The sequence below is a fragment of the Patagioenas fasciata genome, chromosome 4 (assembly GCF_037038585.1).
Source record: "Patagioenas fasciata isolate bPatFas1 chromosome 4, bPatFas1.hap1, whole genome shotgun sequence".
Lineage (NCBI taxonomy): Eukaryota > Metazoa > Chordata > Aves > Columbiformes > Columbidae > Patagioenas > Patagioenas fasciata.
This window is the reverse complement of record NC_092523.1, coordinates 47,083,407-47,108,875: the sequence shown is the minus strand read 5'-3', so window position 1 is coordinate 47,108,875 and position 25,469 is coordinate 47,083,407. Positions and strand designations below refer to the sequence as shown.

The 25,469-nt window shown below is 39.7% G+C and overlaps 1 protein-coding gene across 4 annotated transcripts in view; it reads left to right on the top strand.

The window, feature by feature from the left end:
- Positions 1–998: 998 nt before the first annotated feature.
- Positions 999–25,469, top strand: part of MND1 (meiotic nuclear divisions 1) — a 42,508-nt gene continuing 18,037 nt past the window's right edge. Inside the window, exons 1-7 of one of the 4 annotated variants that reach the window (XM_071807786.1) lie at positions 999–1,260; positions 3,069–3,134; positions 3,908–3,965; positions 5,688–5,836; positions 7,213–7,299; positions 22,078–22,152; positions 23,844–23,958. In XM_071807786.1, coding sequence (XP_071663887.1) covers positions 1,258–1,260; positions 3,069–3,134; positions 3,908–3,965; positions 5,688–5,836; positions 7,213–7,299; positions 22,078–22,152; positions 23,844–23,958 — 553 coding nt within the window. In that variant the 5' untranslated portion in view covers positions 999–1,257. Of the gene's footprint in view, positions 1,261–1,417; positions 1,866–3,068; positions 3,135–3,907; positions 3,966–5,687; positions 5,837–7,212; positions 7,300–22,077; positions 22,153–23,843; positions 23,959–25,469 lie in introns of those variants that run through there. The other 3 variants (XM_071807784.1, XM_065837931.2, XM_071807785.1) reach the window with 3 other exon arrangements.

The following is a 25,469-nucleotide window of genomic DNA, read 5'->3' as shown; positions in this document are numbered from 1 at the left end:
TTGAATTTAAACCCTATAATTAGTATGACAGATATGAACCCATTGCTGTTAAACTGCAAAGCAGTTTTCCAGAATTGGTATAGCTGAAGGAGGATAATTTACAGCACATATAGTAATTAAAATGAACTGTAATTAAAGTCCCTAGAACAGTCATCGCAACAACTGTTTCAAGCAACACCAGATGTGCTTCCACAGACAAGAGATGCTTTTACTTCTCCATGTCCTGTTGCTCCTACCATGGGCTATTTGTGCAATATGCATCATTGCAGACCACTGCTAATCTATTCATATTTTACCTTTGCTGCTGGGCCGTGGAGAAAAAAGAATCCACAGTGCTGGCACAGAGGCCCAGGGCCTCATCTCGGAGGCACAGCTGCCTGCAGGCACACAGCATGTCCCCTGCAGATTGTCAAACACACTGGTGTTGAGAGAGATTCAGAAACAAGTGTTTTTTCCCCCGATGATCAGAGCAACAGTGGTGGGATTTAATTTTTTTTTCCTCATTTTTATTAATTTCAATAATATGGCAAATACATATTTAAGATGTGGCAAGGGCATGTCAAGAACATCGTGCTTTCTACAGGAAATATAAAATAAGTAGGTACTGAGAAACACGTGAAGACAAAATTAGAACTCAAGAAAATTGTGATCTAAAGCTTGGGAAATGCCAAACGCAAAACTTAAGTACTGATCCTACATCTTAACACATTCTCTGTCATTTGCACCGTGTGCAACACATAGGTAGCTGGTGACAAAAGCAGAGTTTTGCTTCCTAGCTTCACCTGTCTATGAGTGCCTATGATATGCGTTTAAGAGAAAAAAAACAGCCAACCACAGTATTATAAATAACACATAAAATGAGAGAGAAGCGATAATCTGCTTTCTGGTGCAGCAAGACTGGTGTATAAAATCGCAAGGATCTATTTCTTGGTTGATGGTATCAAGCATTAAAACCCCCAGAATATAATTTCACGCATCATTTTCCTCCTTAAACGTCTTCTATCACGCAACCCGCATGGGTCTGCTTCCGAGCAGCCGGGAGGCCGGGCCCCCCCAGCTCCCGCCCCTCGGCCGGGCCCCCGCAGCTCCCGCCCCTCGGCCCGGCCCCGCCGCCTCCGCTGGGGAGACGCGCCCCGCAGCCCGGTCCGATGCGGCCGCGGGGCGGGCGGCAGGCGGCGCTGCGAGCTGCGCAGGCGGGCTCCCGGCAGCCTCTTCCCTCCCGGTGGCGCCGAAATCAACTTCTGCGCTGCTGGCGACATGGTAAGCGGTGCCCGCGGTGGAGCCGGCGGCCCTCCGCCTGCTCTCGCTAGAGACGTGAGCCGGGCCGCGGTGCCGTGCCCGGGCCGGGCGGTCAATGAGGCTGCGGAGGGAGCGGCGGGGCGGGCGCCGGTGGGGGCTGTGGGAATAGGGCGGGGCCGCCGTTGCTGCGGGTCCCGTCCGCCCTCCGCCCTTGCGGCTGCTGCGGGAGAGCGGCGGGAGCTGCCCGCCTGCCGCCGGGGCCGTGTCCCCAGCGCCCGCACGGCAGCAGCGGGAGTCCCGGTCGCCCTGCCTAACTCCTCCCCATGAGCACCCCCGGGCCAGGTCCGGCCATGCAGCGTTACCGTGGCGTAGGCCGTTTACTTGCCTGGCTGCGGCAGGTGACTTGGAGAGCAACGTGAATTCAGCTGTAGCTTGAGGGGGGGCACGGTGCCCACGGAGGCCCACGGGTGGGCCGGATCCCCTGTGTGACCGGGCGGAGGCGGGTGCGAGCTGCCGGAATGGCCGGGGAGCCCCAGGGCCTGGAGCGGCGTCCCTACCTGTGGCCACCTCAGCAGCGGGAGTGACCGCGAAACTGAAGGGCTCGGTGTGGAACACCGGGCAAAGAGGTAGGAGATGGAAACCAACGGGAGAATTAGTAACATTTTTGAAATCTAAACCAATCTGGCTATTTTGCTCTTGATGCACATTTATAATCTTATGCTGCCCTACTGTGTGATTTACTTAAGAAAGAGGCAGCAGTTAAGCCCTTCTGTCAGGGCTTGGAAAGAAAGCCACACATCTTTCTCAAAGCACCATGTTATTAGACCCCCCCACTTCCATTGACTCAAGGGTAATAATTTTTTTTTTTTTTTTTTTTTCCAGGGAGCCCTTTTTCTGCCACTATCCTATTTTGCTCTTGCTCTCCCCCTTTCACTTGCCTGTAGCCACACGCAGCAGCGCAGGTTCTTGGAGCTGGCGCTGCAGGGAGTTGGGCAGGGGAAAGTTTGTTCCTCATTCACCTTATGGCCACTGCTTTTGGGTTGTGGAGGACTACGCTAAACACTATTAATAAAACCCCAATTTTTGGTGAAATATTTTAGATCTGAACTTTACAAAGGGCATGTCAAAATAGTGTCTCTGAAAGTGATCAGAGGAGGATATTTCTCAGTTTTGTATTACTGCTAGCAGTTTGTGAATGGTCATTTCTGCCTTTTGCTTCTCTTGCAATCCATGTTATTTACTGCTCGGTCACACAACTGCAGAGAAAGGAAATATGAGAAACACAGTTTTTAAAATGTGACCTTGAAATTATAAAGTTGGATAGGAAACTTGAAGAAGGATGTACCTCAAAATGCACTTTATTTCCTTAAAAAACTTAAATGGCCTGCATCTCGCCCCAGTGTCTCTGTATCACAAGATTAAAAAAAAATTCAATACGACAAACCCAAGATATTCCTTCTTATCTTTCTAAGGACTATTAAACATTTAGATGAGTTGCTGAGAATTGGTATACGCACTTTTAATTCAGTAAGGTAAAACAAGGAATTGTTTGGGTATGCCGAGAAACATTGAGGCTTGAGCTGGATTTGGTTGTGTGAAAGGTTGGCTCCAAACTCAGAATATAGCTCCAATAGATTACAGGTGATTTAGCTTAGTGTAATGATTCTTTGGGAATAAATAGGTTATCTGAAAGTCTGGGGTTAGTGGTAAGTTATTTTAAAGGATGGCAAATGTAACTCAGTAGTAAATAGATTTGAATTCTGAGCAGATGTTAATTATTTAAATGGCTGAATGTTTTGGTTTTTTTTTTTTTTTTTTTCCTGTTCTAGTCTAAGAAAAAAGGTCTGAGCTTTGAGGAGAAGAGAGTTCGCATGATGGAGATATTTTTTGAAACAGTAAGTAACCTGTAATTGTCCTGCATTTACATTGGTGGGAAAACAGGTCCTAAAAGGAGCTTAACTGGAGATGTAGATGAACTCTGTATATCCTGTCCTGTGTCTATGTATTACTTACAGGGACAGGGCTTGATTTATGTGGCTTCCGATCAGGTCATCCTTGGGTGGAGCTAAGGCATGAAGATGCACAGGTGGTGTTAAATGCTTCATGTGCCCCCCATGCAAATCTTCTCATTTTGAATCTGTTACCATGAGAGAAATAGCAAGAGATGAGTTATTTCACTGGCATTTGTGGGAAAAGGAAGAAATCTGAGTGTAAGGAAAGATGGGAGTAGACCTGGAAGAAGTCACTGTGGAGAAGAAACCTGGAGATCCAAAAGCAGAACTCCAGTTACACTGGCGATGTGTAATTCACAATGTTTCACCTATTAAAAAAAAAAAAATCATGACATTTGAGTACTTGAGTGATGTGGTGCATCTGGTGCTGACAGTCTGACCTTGGCTCTTTCTGCCTCAAGGGGTTTACAGTCTAACTTCAGGCAAAATACGGTGACTTTAGAGTACCAAATAAAAAACAGGGCTTGTTACAATAATAGTATTTTTTAAAAAATTCTCAGAATGTTCTAATTCTATTGAAGGATACTTCCCTAGCAAAATATAAACATGCAATGTATTTCCTACTTGCTTTTGTTGGCATTGATTTAGTGTAAAAACCACTCAGGCTTAGATGATGCTGTCATTTGGAGCTAAAGTGTCTTTTATGTTTTGCACAGAAAGACGTGTTCCAGTTGAAGGATATAGAGAAGATTGCTCCAAAAGAAAAAGGGATTAGTAAGTGTTTACAAAAGCTATTTCTCTTGAGTCATTAATCATTTCTGGGGCAGGTCATACAGTGTAAATTTTTCAGGCTACAAATTTAGAGTTTTGACTGTAATTATAATGGAAAAAATAACTAGAAAGGGAGACTGGTCAATGGCAGGGCCGTAGCATTGGAAGTCATATTAACACGTGCTCGTACCTTGGTTTGCTGTTGTTTGTCACTTAGGTGTTAGGGCCAAAATGGGAGATTATTAAAATGCCACAGCTGACTCCAAGTTAACCACTTCAGCACAGGATGGGGTTTTTCCTGGGCTCTGAGATGCCGAACTTGCAGTGACTGTCAGTCTATGGAATTGTTATGTGTACTCAGGTAGTGAACAGAGGATTCAAATTTCTGTCTGTAATGTCTCAAATATGTTAAAATACTAGTCCATGGTCAAAGTTCTGTTGAGTTTCCCCCCAAAAAATGGCTGGTCAGCTGCAAATGGAAGGGGTTTGTCTTTTCAATGAAAGCCTTTGTGATGAGATCCCTTGGTTTAGGATTAGGTCCAAGAGGATTTGGACCTTATACTTGGATCTTGGATCTTATGCTGTTGTTTTATATGTTCCTCATTCTGCTTTCTTCTATGTTGACTGACAAAATGGGGATGAAGCGTAACATTTGTGTAGTTGCCACTGTCCTTGACTAGTGTATCTTTGTGGCACACAAAGAGTAAATTAACTTGTTGAAAGAACCACAGACGTGTGAATCTTGCAAAGCTGTGGTTTTCTGTTATGTCAGCAGCTAACAGAGGCATTCATAGGCTTCTGAAGAGATGTGATGCTGTCTTGATTGGCTTGTCAATGCATATGATTAATTGCAAATTGCAGGAAGAGGATGCAAAACAATAAATACATGAAATGGAATTGCATATTTAAGAATCCAGAGTGTAGAGTTTCTAAAACCATTAACACTTTCGAGTAGTCCAAATTCATCCTGCCTCTGAATATGAAGACATTTAGCCACACAACCCAAGCCACAGTTACTCTGAAAAGAAAAAAAAGAAAACATCTAGCCTATGGAAACTTTATATTTGACTCTATGTCTTTATATCTGCAGCACCTGAGAATAACAACTACTTTGCTTTGTTGAACAGGTATCATTTTTTAAATGGTGAATTATACCACACATTTGCTAGAAAATGAGCAATTGTGTTCAAAAGTGTTTTGAATCCTTCTGACTGGAGATTACTTTCTTTATTGGAACTGAATATAATAAAAAGTAAAATTTGCCCCTCCTGAATCTGTAGACAGATGGCTTTAGTGCCTCTGCTGCTGTTAAATGCTTTGATAAGCATTACAAAGTGAAATGTGGTTACCTTCCTAATGAAGAAATTATAAGTTAATCCATGTTAAATTTAAGATTGCAAGACAACTTCTCAACTACCCTCTCATGAATTTGTTCTGGTATTGCACTGCAATCTGTGTCTATGTTTTATGATACTCAAGAGTGATATTTTACAAATACCTAGTAGCAGACTGTGTAGAATAGCAGCCTTTATGTATAAGTTGCTGATTTTGAAGGGATTCATTCCTTCAAGTAAACATCAAGCATGGTGTCCTGTTGAAATTGTCCAGCTAACTGACATTATAGTAAAATATTCCTGGAGGTGATTGTAGATGATGGCTTATGGTATTAATATCCATAGTTTAGATGTTATGCAGTTCTAATTTGATATTTTTTGCTTTTATTAGCCTCAATGTCAGTAAAAGAGATTCTGCAAAGCTTAGTTGATGATGGCATGGTGGACACTGATAGAATTGGAACTTCCAATTATTTCTGGGCTTTTCCAAGCAAAGCTCTTCATGCCAGGAAGCGTAAACTGGAAGAACTGGAGTCTCAGGTAAATCAATTTTAATGCAAGTACTTGTTCACCTGAATTGGTTTGCTTTTTCCTTTTATCGTCTTGTCATTCTTTTTCATATCGTGCTCTCTCATGCGTGTGTATGTGTGCACACACACAGATTTTACTACAGGAATCATGTGGCACGTGTGGTTTGACTTTATCTTGCTATCACTTCAGAAAAGTTTTGAAGATTGCTCATTTGAGCTTGAGAGGATTTCTTGTCTACTTGCTGCTGAAAGCATGTTATTCATGATGCAAAACATAATTTAAGGACTTCCTCAAAATATTAAGGCAACGTATGCTATTATGTGTCTTTTATATATGTAGGTCATCATGGAATAATGATCTAAAAGCCATGAGAGGACAAAAATGGATATCCTGAGTAAATGTGGCAATGGATACTACTTATGGCCGTTGTGCTTTTCTCTGTTTTTATTGGTAGCTTAATTTGTGAGCACTTGTGTAATCACATATTGTACTTATGTTAGGAGAGAAGAGCAAATTGGTTATGACCCTCTGCAGAAGAACAAGGCATCTTTTGTTGCAGCATTGCTGTTCTATTGGTCTTATTCTTTCCTGTTTTTTTAGGAACTGCCTTCTTTGCTTTTAATTGGAGTGGGAAAGCATCTATTCATCAGTTTATTTGCAACTGGAGTACATGATAAGAAGATCAATAAACTAGCTTTATGGTCTGATTGCACCACAACACTGCCAGCTTTTTCCACGCTTATGTCCCACATTCCCTTATGTCCATTCATCAAAGAACCATTTGAATTAATGCAAAATGCATTTTTAGAGACATTATTTTCTTCAGGCATAGTTCTGGAATCACTGTTGCTATCTTACATGTGTACAGCTTTGTCAACTTCAGCTACTTCGTTAAAGCTTCAAATCAACCGTATAAAAACATGCTTTTTTCCTCAGCATGAATTAAAAAAGCAGTTTGTCAACCTGAAAACCTTTCACCAAAGCAGATTAAATAGCCTGATCAATGCAGTTGAAAGTTCTTGTTTATGCATAGAGGGCAGTGTGACCAGCTGAGACGTAACCTCGGCAGTTATCCCTTGCTATGCTGTCACTGCTTGTAAATCTCAGCCATTACTAACCTGAAAGAGTTCAGTCCACTGGTCTCTTTTAACCAACATAAGATCATTTCCCTTTGCCCTGAACGTTTTCATTGCTGGCCTGAGTGCTCTAGACAGCTCTCCAAAGGCATTTTGTGCATCTCCTTGTGTGGATCTGGCAGAGGGAAGAGAGTACTGCTATTCTGTCACATGCTTGATGAGTCTGCTGCAGGTTTCAAGATCAAGACTGGCTAGAACTTTCACTTTGTTTTTCCTTATTCACTGATTCATGTGTTTTTTCTGAGCCAGCGATACCTTCAGGGGTCTGTGGCAGTAAGGAGGAAGCACTGCAGTCCTTCCATCATTAACCGGAGCTGTGCATTGATGACCTTTCAGGCAGGTGCTTTGGATGAGTTGGAAAATGCTGCTTGAGAGAGCTCTTGTACTGTGTGGGTCATCAAAATCATTGACTCTTTAATTTCAGATTTTGCAACTGACTTGCTTTATGTTTTGAGTAACTTTCTCAGCATCTCAGGTAACCTGTTCATATCACAGATACAAACTATACCTTATGTGTACTGAAACTTGGTTGATATTAAGTTGTCCCACTGACAATTTTGTATGCTTGCTTACTGCCTTTGTTTTCAGAACTCATCAAATGAGTCCTGGCATTAAAAACTTCCTTGATTTAGATGGATATGTTTGTACTGTTTTCAGGCATGGACATTAGAGTCTGGCATGACTGGACTTAAATTTTTTTTTTTTTTGACTGGTAGTAACAGTGCACTGATTCCTCTTCCAGTGAAGTTTTGTCTAAGGCAGATCAGTTTACCTCTGCACTGACTTGGAACGGGGTTTCCTAGTAAAGTTACTCAACTTACTAGCGTATTCACACACGTTTTAGACCAGTCTGCTTTGCCAGAACGTAGATGCCAACCGAGCAATTGAACAAAGCATGCTTTTGGATACTTTCTGGTTTTGCTCATGCTGTTTATAATAGCTAAGTAGTTGAATGAAGGAGTTGATATGTATTGTCTTTGCTCTTGGGCCTGGTCCCATAATGAATTTTAAAGATAATTGATCGAGCAGGTCTCTGGCGTATCCTGATGAATATCTTCCTTGGAATGTCTTGCAGGATCTGCCTAATGTGCTCCACCATAATTATCCAGGGGTTATCTACAAGCATATGCTGTACTGCTTTAAGTGTACTGTTACATTATAAACCCATCTATTATGGAATATGATAGGCATGTAGTTATTGTATTGTAATATTATTTTATGGTTATTTTTGTGTAGGAAACAAACTATCCTGATATAACCAGTTTTGCAATATAGAACTGTTCCAGTTGGAAGAAATAGTTTTGCTACCAGTTTTGCAAACCAAGTCCTGGCTCTAACGTATGAGCTTACTGATATAAGAGCTCTCTTTAGACCATGTTGTGAGTCTGTAAACAGATTTATATTCATTACCTTGCTTTTCTGATGAGAATGGAAATGTTTCAGCATTTCAGGGAAAAACATTTTCAGTTGCTGAAAATAACATCGCTGTTGACACAGTGGAAAGGTGGCATTTTCGATGAATAGCTCTTTGAACATTTTTACAAGATGATAACAGATTCTGTCTGTGAGTTCAAATTATTTATTTTAGTGTTTGTTTTCATGATGTGAACACATACAGGTTTTCTCAAGGATTTCTAAATCCAGTCACCGAGTATCATGAAACTTCTTGTCAGAACATGCAAAGCAGAGAAAAAAAGTAACCTATTGTACCATTTCTGTTGCACGTTGCCTGTCTTTGATCATTCCTGTGTACAGCTTGTGGCATGCTGAGAGACATGTTTTCTTTCTGTGTCTTGTCCAGATTACTTGTCAACTATGCGAGTTGGTCTCCTTCTTCAGCAGTTAAAAACTGGAACTGAGCCACCTTACTTAAAGCAAAAGTTTTAAAATCTAGCAGTTCAGTTCATGTTGCAATTAAAGCTTTTTACCAGGTGGCAATGTCCTTGTTTGCTGAGGGCAGGGGTGAGTGGTGAAGGGAAAGGGGTGATCCCTAACGCTGAACTGAGACATTTGAAATAATGTGGAGGAACAGAATAGGCTTCTTCACGACGCAAATTCTGTTAATTCATAGCACTGTGGCTTACACTTGACAAATTGGGCCTGCTACAGAACCTTCTGCCTGCATACATTGGTACTTCATAATGTTTTAGCAAAGTTGCTCGTAGCTCTCTGCATCTTGCAGAGCTTGTGATGGTGGTGAGGCTGGTCTGGGAACTGTTCTTGAAATGAAATTTTTGTTTCAGGATTTTTAGTGATTGAGCCACATCCCAATTTGGAGACTGAGTAGCAAAGAAATCTGACTCAAGATTTATAAGGAAGAGCCAGTTTTATCTGGATGTTTCATGTTACACCTCACAGTGGTTGTGTATACCTTAGATTTTTTTCAAGTAGGAGTTATGTCATCAGTGTGATCCCCTTGTGTAGAGATATGGCAATTAAAAATGCTGCTTAAAATAAACTTTCTGTTGACATAGCTTCCCCCTCAACCCCATCTTTCAACTTGCTTTTGTGGGGACAGTTGTTTGGAGCGGGGTGCTAACTCCTGAACTGACGTACGTGGCAAATCTTGTGCCGATCTGATTAGGATTAGATCTTGGTGCTGCCCTCTAACCCAGGATTACTGTTGAGACTCCTTCCCATTTTTTTGAAAAGGAAGGACAGCTACTATCTTTAGTTTGTGTAGCATCTGCTGCAATTTTTGGTTTTGCTGATCACTCTCAGAGTAAGAATTGCTAAGTAGGTCCCTATGGATTTTGTATTGATTTGTTTTGCAGTGGCATGGCTGCTCCTAAAGGTTTATGTCTTCTGCCAGATGCTTATCCTTCACCTCATGGTTATACTTAGGCAGCTCTGAATTGGGCCACTGAGAAAGTAAATGATGCTGGAAGTTACATTTTGGTTAGATAAGTTTATAGTTGGATTAGTGTAGCTATGAGATGGTGAAACTAAAGCAAGGGTGTAGATTGAAAAGTATGTTTTTAACGGGGTTTGTAAGCAGAGACATTTTTCATGGAACTTCACTTTCGTCAAGAGAACTGTGAGTGCTTTACTGAGAGGGTGAGGCTTTTTCCTTCCATAAGAAAAGGTGCAAGGATGGGGTTTTATTCTTCATCAATATTTTCCTGGCGGTCAGATTCTGAAGTTTTGAATTGCCTTTGATCAATTATGTTTTGACAAAATTAAATGTTTATTCTCAGCATAACAATACTGGAAGCTTAGGTTTTGGTTTTTTTTTTTTTTTTTTCCAAGTAAGAAGACGTTCATCTATGCAGTGTAAGCAGAAAGATCATAATTTATTGATGATTCTGCTGCCTTTTGTTGATTTTGTGGCATGCATCAAATGAGGAGACTGGAGATGAGCAACTCCAGCATGTTAATCACAGTCACGTTGTAATCTCAGGCAAGAACTGCTAACGTGTTTCCTACAATTAGTCTCCTTGCGTGTTTGGGTTTTATATTTGTCTGATGCACATATTGCTAGACGAAGGATATGAATGTGAAGGATATGTTACCTGCTGAAGAAAAGGCACATATGCAACCAAAACCTTGACAACAGTTTTACAAGGTAGGAAATGGTGTGTCAGTGAATGAGGAAACGAGAAACCTTTCTCATGGAACCTTGGTATAAACAGATTCCGCTTAGATTTTCTTTCATTTTGTCATCTACGTCTTTGATAAAACACTTGCAACTGTGCTGTCTGTTTTAGATAAGGTGAATTAATGCTTGTTTGCATTTTGCTTTATGCTGGCTTGAATTAAGTATTAAAGTCACTAGTAACAGTGAGGCCTTTTTCACCCAAGAGCTGCTGATCCTGCAGACCATGACCCCCAGAAGCCATGGGGAGTGTCCCACCTCTCCAGCACATTGTTTGCCGTAGTTGGTGTGACCAGGGGATCTCAGCTGCAGTTGTGCTGGGCAGGTTTAGTACTGATGCTACAGGGCTTCAGGGAGGCAGAAGCAATTTCAGTGATCCTTGGTGACATCAAAGTGTCTGGCATTCGGTATGACAGGGATATGTGCTCAAACCATAAGGTTGTAGAGGATTGCCACAGCATAATATAATATTTTTAACAGGCAGGTATGTGAAATACCAAGTTCCTCAAAGATCTTGCAGTTATTAGTGCAACTATTGGCTGTGGGTGCTGTAATCCAGTAGCTGGGCAAACAACCAGTTTACTTCCTTTTCTTAGTCTGGTTTGTGACAGTTATGTCACTGCTCAGTTCAAAACTGTTCCTTTCACAGTTTTATTGTTAATTGATACATTTACATCATTTCTCATGATGTTGCTTTCTTGTGGGTTATTCTTTTGTATTCTGAGGCTTTAGAAGAGAAAGTTTAATGGCAAACAGTATTATAGCTGCTGTTCCTTTTGAGAGCAGGATGGTGTCACTTTGTGCTGCAACAGTGATGAAACAGAATCTTTTTAAAGCAAGATAAGGGATGGACTTTTTATGCTGTTCCCTGTGTTTGCTTCAAGAAACATGTAAGCAACAGAGACCTGGGGAGAGTTTCTGGCAATTTTTTTTTTTCTCCCACTAAGCGTTGCATTGGGCCAGTGTTAAGATAAAAGAGATTAGTTGATGTTTCATTCCTTAAATCCCTGCCCTAGGGTTGGTAAGAGGAGGGATTTTCACTTCCCATGACTCATGTATTGAGCCAGGGGAGGAATTTAGAAGTCAGTACATCCTAGCTCTCCTTTGGCAGCTATTTTTCTAAAACCAAACAACACAACCCCAGGAATGAACTTGTCAAAATACAGTGACTTCGCATGTACCAAATTGTTTGTGTTTATGAGCATTGAAATATGAAAAGAGAAAGGATTTATTTAAAATAATTTTTAAAAAGGACTCAGGGAATGCTATGTTAGGAGATGCTATTGTTAGTAATGGACATTGTTTGAAAATAGTTAATGGAAGAAAATAAGATTGGTGAGTAATCTGGCTTGAAGCCTCCTGGAGATGTTTGACAACATAACTAAAAGGAGAGAACCTTATTTATTCAGAATGCACACAGAAAATTTCAAATTTTAACCATAAATTTATTTCTAGGTGTAGCTTAGTTTATTTCTATCATTTTAAACAGACATATTTTTCCTCCTCAAATACTGTGACTGTATTACTGTATGGGAAGTTGCTTAACAGAGACTGAGACCACTGACTAAAGCAGGAGAAACCTGTGCTGTACAGGTCGTTTCAGCCTGAGCAGCCTCCTTCTTGATCCAGTCGACTGGCTCAGTTGTCAGGGTATTTCCACACAGTTTGGAGACTGATTCTGAACTCAAGTAGATACGATTGCTCAGAGATGGCTGGCTTAAAGTGTGCGATCCTGAGCTGAGGTACAGATCCATGGAGGTGGTGGGTTTTGGTGAGGGGCAGCAGGCTTGCCTTGTGGCAGTGATGGGCCAGCCCTAGAGGTACACATGCAACACCTTAGCAATCTGTTGCCTAATGCTTTTGATAGAGCAGTTTATTTTTTGGGTGCAAGATTTTCACATTATGATCAGTTTAATAGCTGTAGTAATTAATTATTCAGTATGTTTTTAAAATTACTTTTTCCATTTATTGAGCATAAAGGACTTGTATGCTTAAAGTATCGTAAAGTTTATAATGATCATAAGCTTTTCTGAAGTAGCTTTTATCATTTAGTCTTTTTATGAATGTTGGGAAATAGCATAGAATCGTCCTCTAAAATCAGAGGAGTACATCAGTACTTTTGCAACTAATGCATGTGACTTGTGTTAGGAATTATTTGTTTAGATACTTTCTCTAATATGTATGCTTACAATTTAGTTTGATTAGATTGCAGAAAAAATAATAAATGACAACTTTCCAGGAAAAATAAGTCTAAGTTTTCTCTTTTAATGCCCGTTGTAATAAATAGTCATTTTTTTCATTCCACTTACCTAGTAATGACTCTCCCAACAGAGGCAATTACTGACCTTTTCCTATTTTCAGCCCGCAGCCTTTCACAGATGTGTGCATTTTCTTTGAAATAAAGGACTAGACACGTAAAGAAATGGCCAAGTGTGAAGCTGGTATGGTATGACTAGCTAACTAACTTCATGCTATCCAGTGAGAGTTGTGGCAGTAAGAAGTGTCCTAAAAGCAAGCAGCTTTGCATCATTTAAACATTGAGAATATGTTGATTATATCTATGCATATTTCTTTGTTGATCCTATAAAGCCTATTCCCGGCATCAGTCTCCTAGAAGGCGCTAATAAAGTTTTATTTGAAACTGTCCAGGGTTTTGTTACCTCTTTGCATCTTGTATTTAAAAAAATGTTGATGCCTTGAAATGATTCTGAATTTAGCAAGTCCTAAAATGTCCAACAGAGAATACTCTTCTAATGCTGTAACTTATTAGAGCCTTCTGGAATTATGTTTAATGGCATGCTACAAAGCCCTGGAGGGTATGCTTAGTTACTGCTGTCATGGCAGGCTTCTAAAAATACGGTGCTCTGGAGACTTCTGTTAGAATTAAGCAACCTCTTAATTTGGTGTTCATTAGTTGAATTTCATACTTTTACTAACAACTAGATTGATGGCAACTGTGAAGCGTAGGTTTTTCCTTTCCTGCCTTCATCATGAGCTTACACTGAAATTGGCATGATTTAAGAGCAATTTTAGAAAAAAATCTGGCTCTGTAGTAACTGTAAAGAATATAAAGTAGATTTGAAGGAAGAATCCTGCACCATTAAAAAGGATGTATTGTTACTGTGCCCCAGTAGCATATATTATATGTTCATTCTGATATAATGCAAGAAAAAATACTAGCTATTTCTAGCAGTGTTTTCTGTGAAACTGTGAATTTTTTAGGTAATGTCATCACACAATTTACCTTTCCTTTTCAAAGAGGCTTGCACATTGGCTGCTGGCTCTGCTCCTGACATTGCAGTGAAACTGTTGATCTGAAATGCACAGGAGCATGGCAGGTGTGAGTGACAGCACATCAGCAAAACCCCAGCATTCTGAGCAAGTTTAAAGGCTTAGATGTTCTGTGCTGTCTGGCAAACCCATAAGTTTGGCTCTGCTGTAAGGCCAGGAGCTTGCAGCCTGGGGATAAGGTGGAGGCAAGACTACTCTCAAAGCTGGATTTGATGGGAACGGTGAGTAGTAATCTTATTTAATTTGAACTTTGACTTCTACCTTAAAATCTTGTCATTCAATTTTATTTCAGAAAATCAATGTGCATGCAGAAACGAAAACACTAGCATGCAATTATATGTCTCACTTCATAGCATTTTGCTCTTCTGAAAGAATTCAATAAAAACAATAAAAACCCAAAGAACAAAACCAAAATGTGTGAAGTTAGTTTGAAGCAGAGAGACTTTAGAGGAAGGGTCTTTATTGACGTAGTCGGACAGCTCATTATTGTTGATTACATGGTAGTTCCATCAAAGACTATTCTTTGTATGAGGAATTTGAGATGACTTGGCTATCTGTTTGAGCATTACTTGAAAACAATGAAATTGGCATAAAGAGTGAGTGTGTAAGAGTGCTGTCAAAACTCTGAAATTTGATAGATGCATTTTACTGATAATATCTCAGTGTAGAATTTGGACCTTTTTAAAGCCTGTGGAATAAAGTTTTGGTTTACTTATTTTGTTGTCTCTAGACAGAACTTGGGCTCAGGGAATATCAGATGAATATTGTGTTTTAACCTGGGACTGTCTGTGTTTAGTCCCTGAAGGCATTGTCGGTGTGTGGCCTAGCTGATTAGGCTAGCAATCTTTAAAAGCCCAATGTTCTTTCTGCCTTCAACAGACGTGTTAACTATCACCTTGGACTTCGCAGGTTTAGTAAATACGCTAGTGTGCAGTAACAAGCATACTTCTTGTCCAGGTATTAACATTTTCTGTAGGTCTGTAGGTCATGCAAGTGCCTTTTGGCTCTTTCAGCTTTACCCATTACACTGTTTGCATTTGTGAAATAGGGTTGAAGAATGAGGCATTTCAGCCTTTTTTTTTTCTTTTTGGGCTTATTTGGTATTTGTATCTGAGCAGACAGCCATCTGTCCCTCAGGTTGTGCCAATTATGCCAACTCTGAAAGCAGCCAGAGAAATTCAGTTGTTCTATTCAGCCTGCACAACTGTTTCTTTCACCTTTTGTCTGTTAAGGAGATTGGCCTGGAGTGGTTATTTTCTATTGCATAACTAATACTTGCCAAATGGTGTTCCAAATAAATGGAGCAAAAACAAAAGCTCAAGGCAAGACATCTTGTCAAGGTAAACTCTAACTTAACAATTATGGCAAATCTAAAAAGATGGAAAATAATTGAATTAAAAGCTGCTTTTAATATAGAGGGGTTTACCACATATTATAGTAATAATATTTCAAATAACTGCAGATAGCAATATAAGGTTTGTACGTGGATGGGTGAAGGTTCCAGTGGAGGGAGAATTTCTCATTTCTTTCTTCTGGATACTCTGTACATTCTTTTTCATTATCCAAAAGCCATTGAAGTAAGAAGGACTCATACTCAGCATGACCTGAGAACAGAGCCATGCTTAATTTACCATGTGCTATCTCAGTCTCACTCTCATGTGTTAACATGCTAAATAAGTCAGGATTATAGGCCTAAATTTAATCTTGAAACATGAAATGGATTGTGTTTGTGGGAGGGGCAAGTAAATGAGTATTACTTGCATGACTACTCTAGCAAAACATATAAATACTGCTTATGAGCGCAGAGATCTAACTTCAACATTCTCTTTTTTCCTTTTGAGCATTTTTATAGTCCTTTGTCAGACCATTGCATGTAGAGTCAGATATTTTTTCAGTTAGATCCCTGAAAAAAACTTTCACTTAGCTTGAGTGTCTGATACTTTTTTAAAATCACTGATATAACTTACAATCCAAAACTATAAAATACTCACTTGTAACCTCTTCAGTACTACTTTAAAAATACAGAACTTGCACATTGGCAGAATTAATAGCATAGTATTTTGGAACAAGCATTATTTACTTAAAGGAAACAGTGCACTAGCCCTTCATTTTGAATAGCAAATGTAACTTGTTTTGGGGTTCCTTTTTCTCCAGAAAACTATATTTATTCCCTACCTTCTTTGAAGTTTTTGAACTGACCCTTTCAAAGACTACATTAAAAATGAGGTAATCTTCTTATGGTAAAATATGTAGTATGCATAGAGAGAAGAGAGTTCTTGTATTGAACTTTTCTCCAGCATACCTATAATGCAGAATTTAAGAAGAAAAAATATTGTGAGTATAGAAATATGGTGGGCACTAACTCTGCCTCTTCTCTTTTTCTGCAGTCTGTTTGCCATCCATTTTATGGTGTTTTCTTGCTGAAAAAAAAAAACAAACAAACTTGTTCATTTATTCTTTGATTTCCGAGTTAAAAATTCTTATTCTCTATTGCTTTAAACTCTACTCTTGTTCTTATCTGTATTTCTTGAACCATTGCAGTCTCCCAGTTGCTTCTCTCATGCTCCTTCTACGTCTCAGCAAACATGATTCCCTACTTTGTACAGCTGAAGTGACTTACAGTGACTTGGGGTGAGACATTGCATGTTGCTTTTCTCTTCTGTTCACAAACCTTAAAAGAAAAAAGATCTCTTAATTATGCTTACATAACAAGTGTTTGTTTGCTGTTTGTGCTTCACTAAAAGTACCTGATGCCCCTGACTAAAGTCCTGGTGAACCTGGGACCTGCTCCTGTTGTGGTTCAGTTCGCTGATGGGTTACATGCAAAAATGGCATTTCAGAAGTGGTACCTGGGCATCCTGGGTGCGGAGCAGAAGTGACAATCCTACAGTGCACGGTAGCAGTCTCTGCTCCACAGCCAGCATGGTTAGCTAGCTTAAAAGTTTTCTTCTGTGTACTTGGAGGCCTTGGCATGACTGCATTTGTGACTGTGTGTATAAAAGAAGTAGTGTGCTTACTTTGTGTAGTCATTCAGAAAGCAATTCTGCACATTGTTGCACTACTTTTTTTTTTCTCTTTTAAGTTTTATTGTTTTAATCTGCAATGATTGCTGAGTAGTTTCTTCTAGTGATGTTCTGCGTATTTCTTTTAACACAGCAGGTCTGTTTTCAATATGTTCAGATGGTTCTTTGGCTGTTAATCTTTGCAGTTTTACTCTCTATATGTTATTAGTCTACTTTCTGGTTTCAGATTTTTTAATCTTTCTTTAAAATCTAGAGGAATGCTTTGAAGTTCTTTCTCTCCATGCTTTCTGTCAATTCCATTTAAGATTTTCATTGGTGGGTTAGTTTTAACATTGGAAAGAAGTACAGCCATCTATTGCAAACGCCACCCTAACACTCTTGTGTAAGCCAAAAGCAAACAAGCTCTTGCCTGAAACAAAGCATAGTGAGCTTCAAACCCAAAGTAACTAACTTTGCAAAGTTACAAACAATTAAGAAATGGATGTCTTAAATTCTTCTGTAGCGCCACAGTGAGTGGTGCTCACAATAGCAGTAGTTTTTAATACCATTTTTGGTTGAGTGTTTTGGCTGAAAGAAAAGTTGGCATACGATATTCCTCTGTCAGACCATAATGACAGTGGGATAACGGCTGTGAATGCTCCCGGTGGTTGGCGTAGAAGACCTTGGTTCGATTCATGTCCAGTGTACGTATTAGGGCCTGTGTTTGCATGGCTTACACCAGGTTTGTAGATATTTTAATATGCTAGGGAGACAAGCTACATGTTTGGTGGGATATTGGTGGTTAGAGTGGCTAAGAACAAGGAGTCAGAAGGAATACGACCAACAAAAATGTTTGCTGGAGAAAAAAAATCAAGTGTAGAGCCAGGACAGCAAGTTAGAGCCAGTATCAGGCAAGTTTTGAGAAGGAGAAATGAACCCTGCTGTTGTTGTGTGTCAGGGTTAAATGTTCCTCTTCCAAATGTACATCACCAATTTGCCAAAGTGGAATTCCGGTAATAATGCATGCATAGTAAATTATAAGTTACCTGTAGATATCTAATCTGTGTCCTTTGATACAAACTGCTCCCCAAGGTCCATGATGGAACTGATGGTTGTCATCGGCACGGAGCACTTGGTACATGCAAACTGCTGCACAAATGTGTAACTAAACATTGTGAGACCTGTGCAAAGTAGGAAGGAACATACCTTTGGGGGACTTTCGGTTGAGTTAGTGTCGAAGTTAGGCCAGTGGTCAGTTAATTGACCACAGTGGTCTGTAAAAGGAACGGGTTCCCAACTCTCCTGTTTTATAGCTGATAGTTACTTCATTGATCTGTCTTTTTGTAGGCTTCCAGCATATTTTGCAAACACTGAGAATCTTCTCATGGAGAATTGTTTTCATGTTTTTAGTCTTCCTTCTTTGAACAGCTTTCCTCTGCATGACAGTTTTTCCAGCTTTCTTGCATCTTGCTTAATCATATGCTGTTTTGAAGGAGTTAGACTGGAGACATGAAACTTTTTAGTACAGTAAAATATCTCTTTCTGGACTTGTTTTCCACACCTGGTCAGTTAGATTTGTGGCAGAAGGTTGTTCATGTGTCTGACCATGCATCTCTCTTAAGCAACATAGAGGGGAGACATTAAGCTGCTTTTTCTCCAGATCAATCTCACCGTGATTTGAAGCAGTCAGATTTTTTTGCTTTAGCAAGGCGGTTGGACTAGATGATCTCCAGAGATCCCTCCCAACCCCAACTGTTCTGTGATTCTCACAGGGTGGTTAGAGTTCTTTGAGAAATTATTTGCCAGTTCCCTTGAAAAATGTTCCAAGATTGCTCCAAAGATTGAAATCTTCCATCTGCTACTGTACTTCTTTTCAATCAGGCTTTGCTACAGCTGGTGAGTGGGAAAGCGAGTCACTGTATTTGGCCAGATGTCATCCTCTGCCATCATATGTACAAAACACTTGCAAATTCTGCTTTTTTTTTTTTTTTTTTTTAGTGCCCTATAACCTGTCATCTGCCATTTGCTCTTACCTCTCAGTTGTATCATCTATATTCATCCTTCCTCCATCTCCATTATCCTTATTGACCTGTCTTTCCTTTTTTCATGTACTGTTATTTTCAGCTGTGTTCCCACCTCTTTATCCAAGCCTTCCTGATTCTCCCATCATCATGGATTCCTTGCACAGACCCTGGCCATCTGTTCTTCATGCTTTGCATCCTTGTCCTATGTTTGGTTTTTTCAATATTTTGCCTCCTTCTGCTACACTTTCTTTATCTTTATCTCTTATTTGTTGTCATGGGAATACGCACTGTGGCTTCTAAATAATACACAAAGAGCTGTGGTTTCAGTTTGTTTTGTAAAGTCTTGATTGTAAAGACAGAACTTAAACAAAAACCTGACAACAAACAAATTAAAATCTGTGAGAGAATAAAGCAAAATATTGAATAAAATAGTATAAAAATCATTGTTGCTTTTAGGCAGAGGAAGATCTTTTAATCTTCTAACCTCATGGCATGGCAACCTTGCATATTATGTAGGTTAGAATCTAAGGAATTTCTGTAGTTCTCAGTGCTTGTCATTACTGTCTCTTTCATGATTAAATTTTGTGGAATATAGAGGACCAAGAAAATAATAAGATACTGTACTGGGAAACATGCATCCAAAATGGAAACCAGATTTTATTGCAACTCTCTGAGAGCTCCTTCTGTGCTTCTGTTTTAGAGATTGCAGGAATGTTCCTAAAGAACCTTGCGAATATATATTGAAAAACCTAAAACCAACCAACCAAAAAAACTCCCAACAAACCACAGCCAAGCAAAAAAACCCCCAAACTCACAAAAACAGAGAAAGTGACACCTTTATGGCCTTTCTTTTGCAGAAAGCATTGTCTTATTTTTTGCACTTGCAGTATATGGGCCTAGATAAGCTCCTTGTCTTCTCTGTTTCTTCTGGGAGTTTTGTTCCAGAAAAGTTCTTCAGCCAGAGATACTGGATGATGTGTCTTCTGGCGTTTGTCTGCCCTGGGATTCGTGAATTGCAAGCAACACCTAAGTACTTGTCCTCTTCTGAACTGTATACTTCTGTTTAGTACGACATAATGTAGGGACTAAGACACTTAATTTTTTTTAAGAGTTTTGTGGAAAGTCCAGAAAGAGTACTGTTTAACTAGCCACCAAAATTAACATATTGGTGTACATCAAACCACATGCTGAAACCCACACTGCCACTGTGGTTACTTGCACTGAGAGTGATGAGTAAACAGCTGGACATATTTTCCCCCAAATCATATATGCTTTACCATTAGTGTAATTTCTGTATAAATAGAAGAAAAAACTAAAATGTCATTTTTTAAAGGAGACCTTCTTGTCTGTATGTATACTCACACATGCATGAACACATACTTATCTAGAAAGAATAACTTTTAAAAATTGAGCTAAAAAAGGGATTTCTAATCCCAGTGAGCTGCAGTTGGGTTGGGTCCCAATCTATATGGACCACCAGTATGGAGTTTCTTTTTACCATAATGGCTGATCTCTAAGACTTGGCAGTAAGGTCTGCCTGACATTTATCATGCGTTTACACTTACTATGTATTTCTGAGAATATGTGCTGAATATAAGTTTAAATAGAAATTGAGAAATGGTTATACCTCAAACCAGCTCTGTTTGCATTCTATGAATGTGCTCTTGGTGTTTCAGCTGCATAAGAATATAAATGATAAGGTAAATTATCAAGGCTAGAGATTGCAAGAAATATCTAGGAATGCTTTTCTACTCAGTGGGATCCTCAGTGAGAAAGAGAACTTAGAAGTGGAGACTTCATGAGAGGGTTTTTGGGGAAAGGCAGAATGAAACCACACCCATTGCCTTCACAACTATTCTGATATACTAGTTTTCTCTCTTTTTGATGCTTAGACCATCTTAAAGCTAAACAAAGGAGTACTTACAAGGCACACTACTGTTTCTCTTTTTTTTTTTTTTTTTTTTCCTTTTGGCATTGGTTATTGCAATAACTAGTTTCCAAACTATAGTTTATCAGAATTTTGTGTGTGTGTGTTTTCATTCATGTCATTTAATATTTCAAGGTGCTGTGGCTAGTGCTGAGTATTCTGCCTCTGAGGAGCGAGTCACGCATCCTGCTCAGCTTAAGAGTTTCCAAAGTTTCTCTGGAAAAGTTCCAGCTAAACTGGAAGGGCCTGTGGTTCAAGATGGGTGGCAGGTTAACAGAGAGATCTCTCTTGACCAGTAATGGGAAAATGTAGGGAGTATTGACACCAGACCTGTGGGATGCAACTTCTATGAGATTCCTCTGCCTCAGGCCTGCGGGAAGGGCACTCTGAAGTCTGGCAGTGTGAGCGCAGCACAGAAAATGGGAGTTGTGGCTTTGCGTGCCTTTAGGCTATAGAGGCTTCTATTCAGCAGTATGCAAAAGGGGTTGGGGCCATGCCAGTGGCACACTAGGCTTTGGGAAGGCTGATGTCAGCAGCTGAGCAGGTGGATCTGCTGTGGCTTTTGTCACTGCTTCCATTGAATAAAGATTGCTGGAAAAGGACCAAAGGAAATAATCTAATCCAAAGCCTCCATGTCATGGAGTTCTTTGCATAGAGATCACACACACACAGTATCACACAGTATGTTTAGGATTGGAAGGGACCTCAGAAGATCATCTAGTCCAATCCCCCTGCCAGAGCAGGAATACCTAGATGAGGTCACACAGGAACATGTCCAGGTGGGTTTTGAATGTCTCCAGGGAAGGAGACTCCACAGCCCCCCTGGGCAACCTGTTCCAGTGCTGTGTCACCCCCACTGAGAAGTTTTTTCTCAAATTTAAGTGGAACCTCTTGTGTTCCAGCGTGATCCCATTAGTCCTTGTCCTATCATTGTTTGCCACCGAGGAGAGAGATGCCAGATTATGGTATGAAATAGGATATTGGCCCCATATTGAATATGCAGTACATAACAAGATTACGTGCCATGGCAGTGAAAATTTCTTAGACTTTAAGTTGCTTCCTGTAATTTTCTGTGGTTCAGACTTATATTTGAGTGGCTTTGTATTTATTTTGTATTTCTTTTTAATAAAATAGCTATAAATATATATAAATTTATATACTCAAGTGTATATCCACCTGTTTATTTTAATATATTTCTGTGTATGCACATTCTATAGGTAAGTTTAATATCTGTTATGGAAATAGGTTGATTTTGTTATTTCTTTCCTTTTTCAGTTTGCTGAAAGCAGTCAGAAAAAAGAGACTTTACAAAAAAGCATTGAGAAATCAAAAATTGGACGTGAAGATACTGTAAGTTGCTTTGCAGGGGGGAGGCATTCCTGCTGGGAAACAGGGTCATAAGTATGCACATTTTGTAACTGCTAATGTAGTTGTGGGAAATCCATTAAGATTTTTAAGTACAGGAGATAAGAAAGGGAGAGAGAAAAATCAAATACTAGATTATTCCTTAGTTGCTCATGCAGTAAAATATTGACAGCTGGCTGCTCCAAGGCTGAGAAAATGTGTGACTGCCTGAAGTCTGGTAATCTTCCAGACTTTTTCAGATTTAAAGATATCTTAAAACTTGAGCTATCCACAGGTACCTACCAAAGTTGCCAATGGTTGCTGAACTACCAAATCTAGTGATTGCAAACTTGGATATTGGGAGTCTTATTTTTTTAATCTGATTTGTAAGTAATATTTAGGCTTTGCATTTTTTATATGTTTGTGTTGAAGTTGCATATTAGTTAGAAATACTTCATATAGTATTCTAAGTTGCTGATTTATTTTGAGTTGTGCAGTCTAAACCAGTTTAAACCTCCAGTAAATAAATGCATAAACAGAGGCGACCAGAAGTTTTCAGGTGGAATGGAGTTTTGCAGGGTGCCAGATTTTAGAATCCAACATATTGTACAGAAATGCTCTGGGTTTGACTGTAATCAGGGAATCACAGGCAGGTTTCTCATGTAGTTGTGCTTGTAAGGCTTCCAAATGAACTATTCAAGACTTGGACATCTCCACCATGTGGCTTGCCCGAGTTGCAAGAAGCTGTTGGTCCTGGAAGTCCCGTTCTGGTTGATGCTTCCAATGTTTTGGTAGCGGATTACACATCAGGAAGAAGTCCTGAGAAATCTAGGTCATGATGTAGGTCTCTGAGCAGCTAGTCTCCATACCTCAGCATCTGCAAACTTTTTATTTCCAGCCTGCAGTTTCAGAATGTGCAGAATCCAGGCTGCTGGCAAAGTCATTGGGAACATGGAAAATTGAAAAAACCCCTCAGGCTGGAGGTCTGCTGTGGAGATTGCCACTGGCTAAAAACCTGATGGTTTACAAACTGATGCTGTCTGGCTAAAAAAGCCAGGCTACCCAATGCCCTAGCATGAGATCTTTGATTATCAGCCAGTTACTGTGTGTGACTCTAAGTCCAGGCTGAATTAGAAATATGTGCTGAGTTGGCTGTGGGAGAGCTCATGTCGAGTCAGTCTGCAGACTCTTATTGATCAGTAGTATATTTGAGGTCAATATCGCATACTCTCCCAGCAGAGACTACCATGTCATAAATATCTGAATTTATTTTTGAGACTACTGTTCTTAAATATTGTGGAAAAAAGAGGGAGAAAAATTAATTCAGAGGGTGATCATACACAGCATCCTGATTTATGGAAGTGTGCATGGTATCTGTTTCTGTAATGCTGCCTAATTACAAGACTGGCACTCCTAAATATGCCTTAGCCTTTAAGCTGAGCAATTAACAGATCTGTTCGTGTGTTGTGTTTATCCATTTTGGCCATTTTCTCCTTACATTTTGTACCTCTGTATCATTTAGTGTCACTGAGAGTTTTGTGCGTGCATGAAATGCTAAACTGGCTCATTGACAGTAAACATTTGTGAAAACAACTTTTAAATATGTCTCTTTATCTTTAGAAAAATGTTCTGTGCAGTAATTACTGATTTTTATTTTTGGATTTTGTTATATCTCCCAACACACTTTGAATCCTCAGGCAGAACGTGCAGCTCTAATAGAAGAACTTGCTGCCCTTCGGCAGAAAAAAGAGCAACTAAAGGCAGAAATAGAGAAATACAGAGAATGTGATCCAGACGTCGTTGAAGAAATGCGTAAGTTTTATAGTGTTTAAAGTGAATTTTTGCATGAAAAGGCATGCATTTCTTTAGTTTAAAAACTGGTATGCAGAGATAAGCTGAAGAATAGCTGCTTTTCTTTTTAAAGCTGCAAGCAATACAATACAGGTACAGTGACCGTTTCTTTTTGTGTTCTGTCATAAGGTACTTTTAACTGATATTTACTCTGCCAACAACTGAACAGTTAACAAACAATCCTAAAATGGAAATACTCTGATGCATTATAGTTAATATCAGGACCATTTATTCTGGAAACATATGAATTCTGTAACTTCTAAGTGTCCTGAAGCCTAGAATGTCTTTTGGAGAATATTCACTCGCTCCTGTTTACCTTCAATTCCATTCTAGCAAAACAGATATCTTTTGACTTCCATTGCCTTTGTTGTGGATTAGTGGAATGCACCTCACTCAAAGAGAGAAGCAGCAATATATTTATTGAGGTAAAACAATAATTTGACCAAGTTCAGTGAATTATATGGAATTTAGCAGAGTTAACAGTGGTATGACAAGGTTCAACAAGTTTGATGGCAAGATTGACCTTAGTAATTACTGCATGGAGGAAATATACAGAGGAAAATTGAGGTAACCTCGAGTTAGAATATTTCACAGAGACTGGAGATGCAAACAGTAAGGGAACCCTCCAGTTGAGTAATGTTTCGTTAGTATCAATTTGGCATGCAAAGTTACCAAGGCAAGCTCAAAGTTACTATACTACAAGGTTATATGCGACATCAGTCATTTAACAATGATCTGCTGTTGGTAAAAAAGGTCTCTGTGCCTCAAGGAGTAACCCTGAGAGGTGTCCCAGCTCAAGGGGAGGTGACCACCATTCAACCACACTGCTGAGCAGGGAGAGCTCAGAGTAGGCTCACCCAGGCTGTTGTATTTATGGAATAAAGTGGTTGTCTCGTAGTCAAATCACATGTGATGGGAAAGGTATGCATGAGACTCCTCGTGCCTACAACTTTTTGTTCGTTGACAAATGAGTCTTGGAAGAGCTGCCCCCTGTTCATCCATCTCTCACATGATGGGTGTTCCAAGCTCGCAAGCATCGATGCTCGCTGTGCCACTCTGCTCCTCTTGTAGGGAGCTGGGGGAGTACATGGCTCAGGCCTTTGCCTTTGCTGCTCCGGAGCCTGCACCAAACCATCGCCAGCCTGGTCAAGGGGTTGAGTGCACCCGTCAGAGTCTTGTCTATTTAGAACAGAAGCATTTAATTACAGACCCTCAGTTTTTACTTATTGATATTTACACTGTTGACATATTGTTTGTACTGTCTCTGAGTTTCAGTTAGAGTTTCTAATTCCAATGGAATATGAGGAATGATGAGTGACTAATACTGAAGACAGTATTAGGCACTGAAATGTACTTAATATTCTGATCCTTAGCATGAAAAATGAAAAGCATGCATGAGATTTTATTGAATTTTCTCTACTCCAACTTCCATGTTTTATTTATTAGGCTCTTACGTTGCTACCCAAACACCA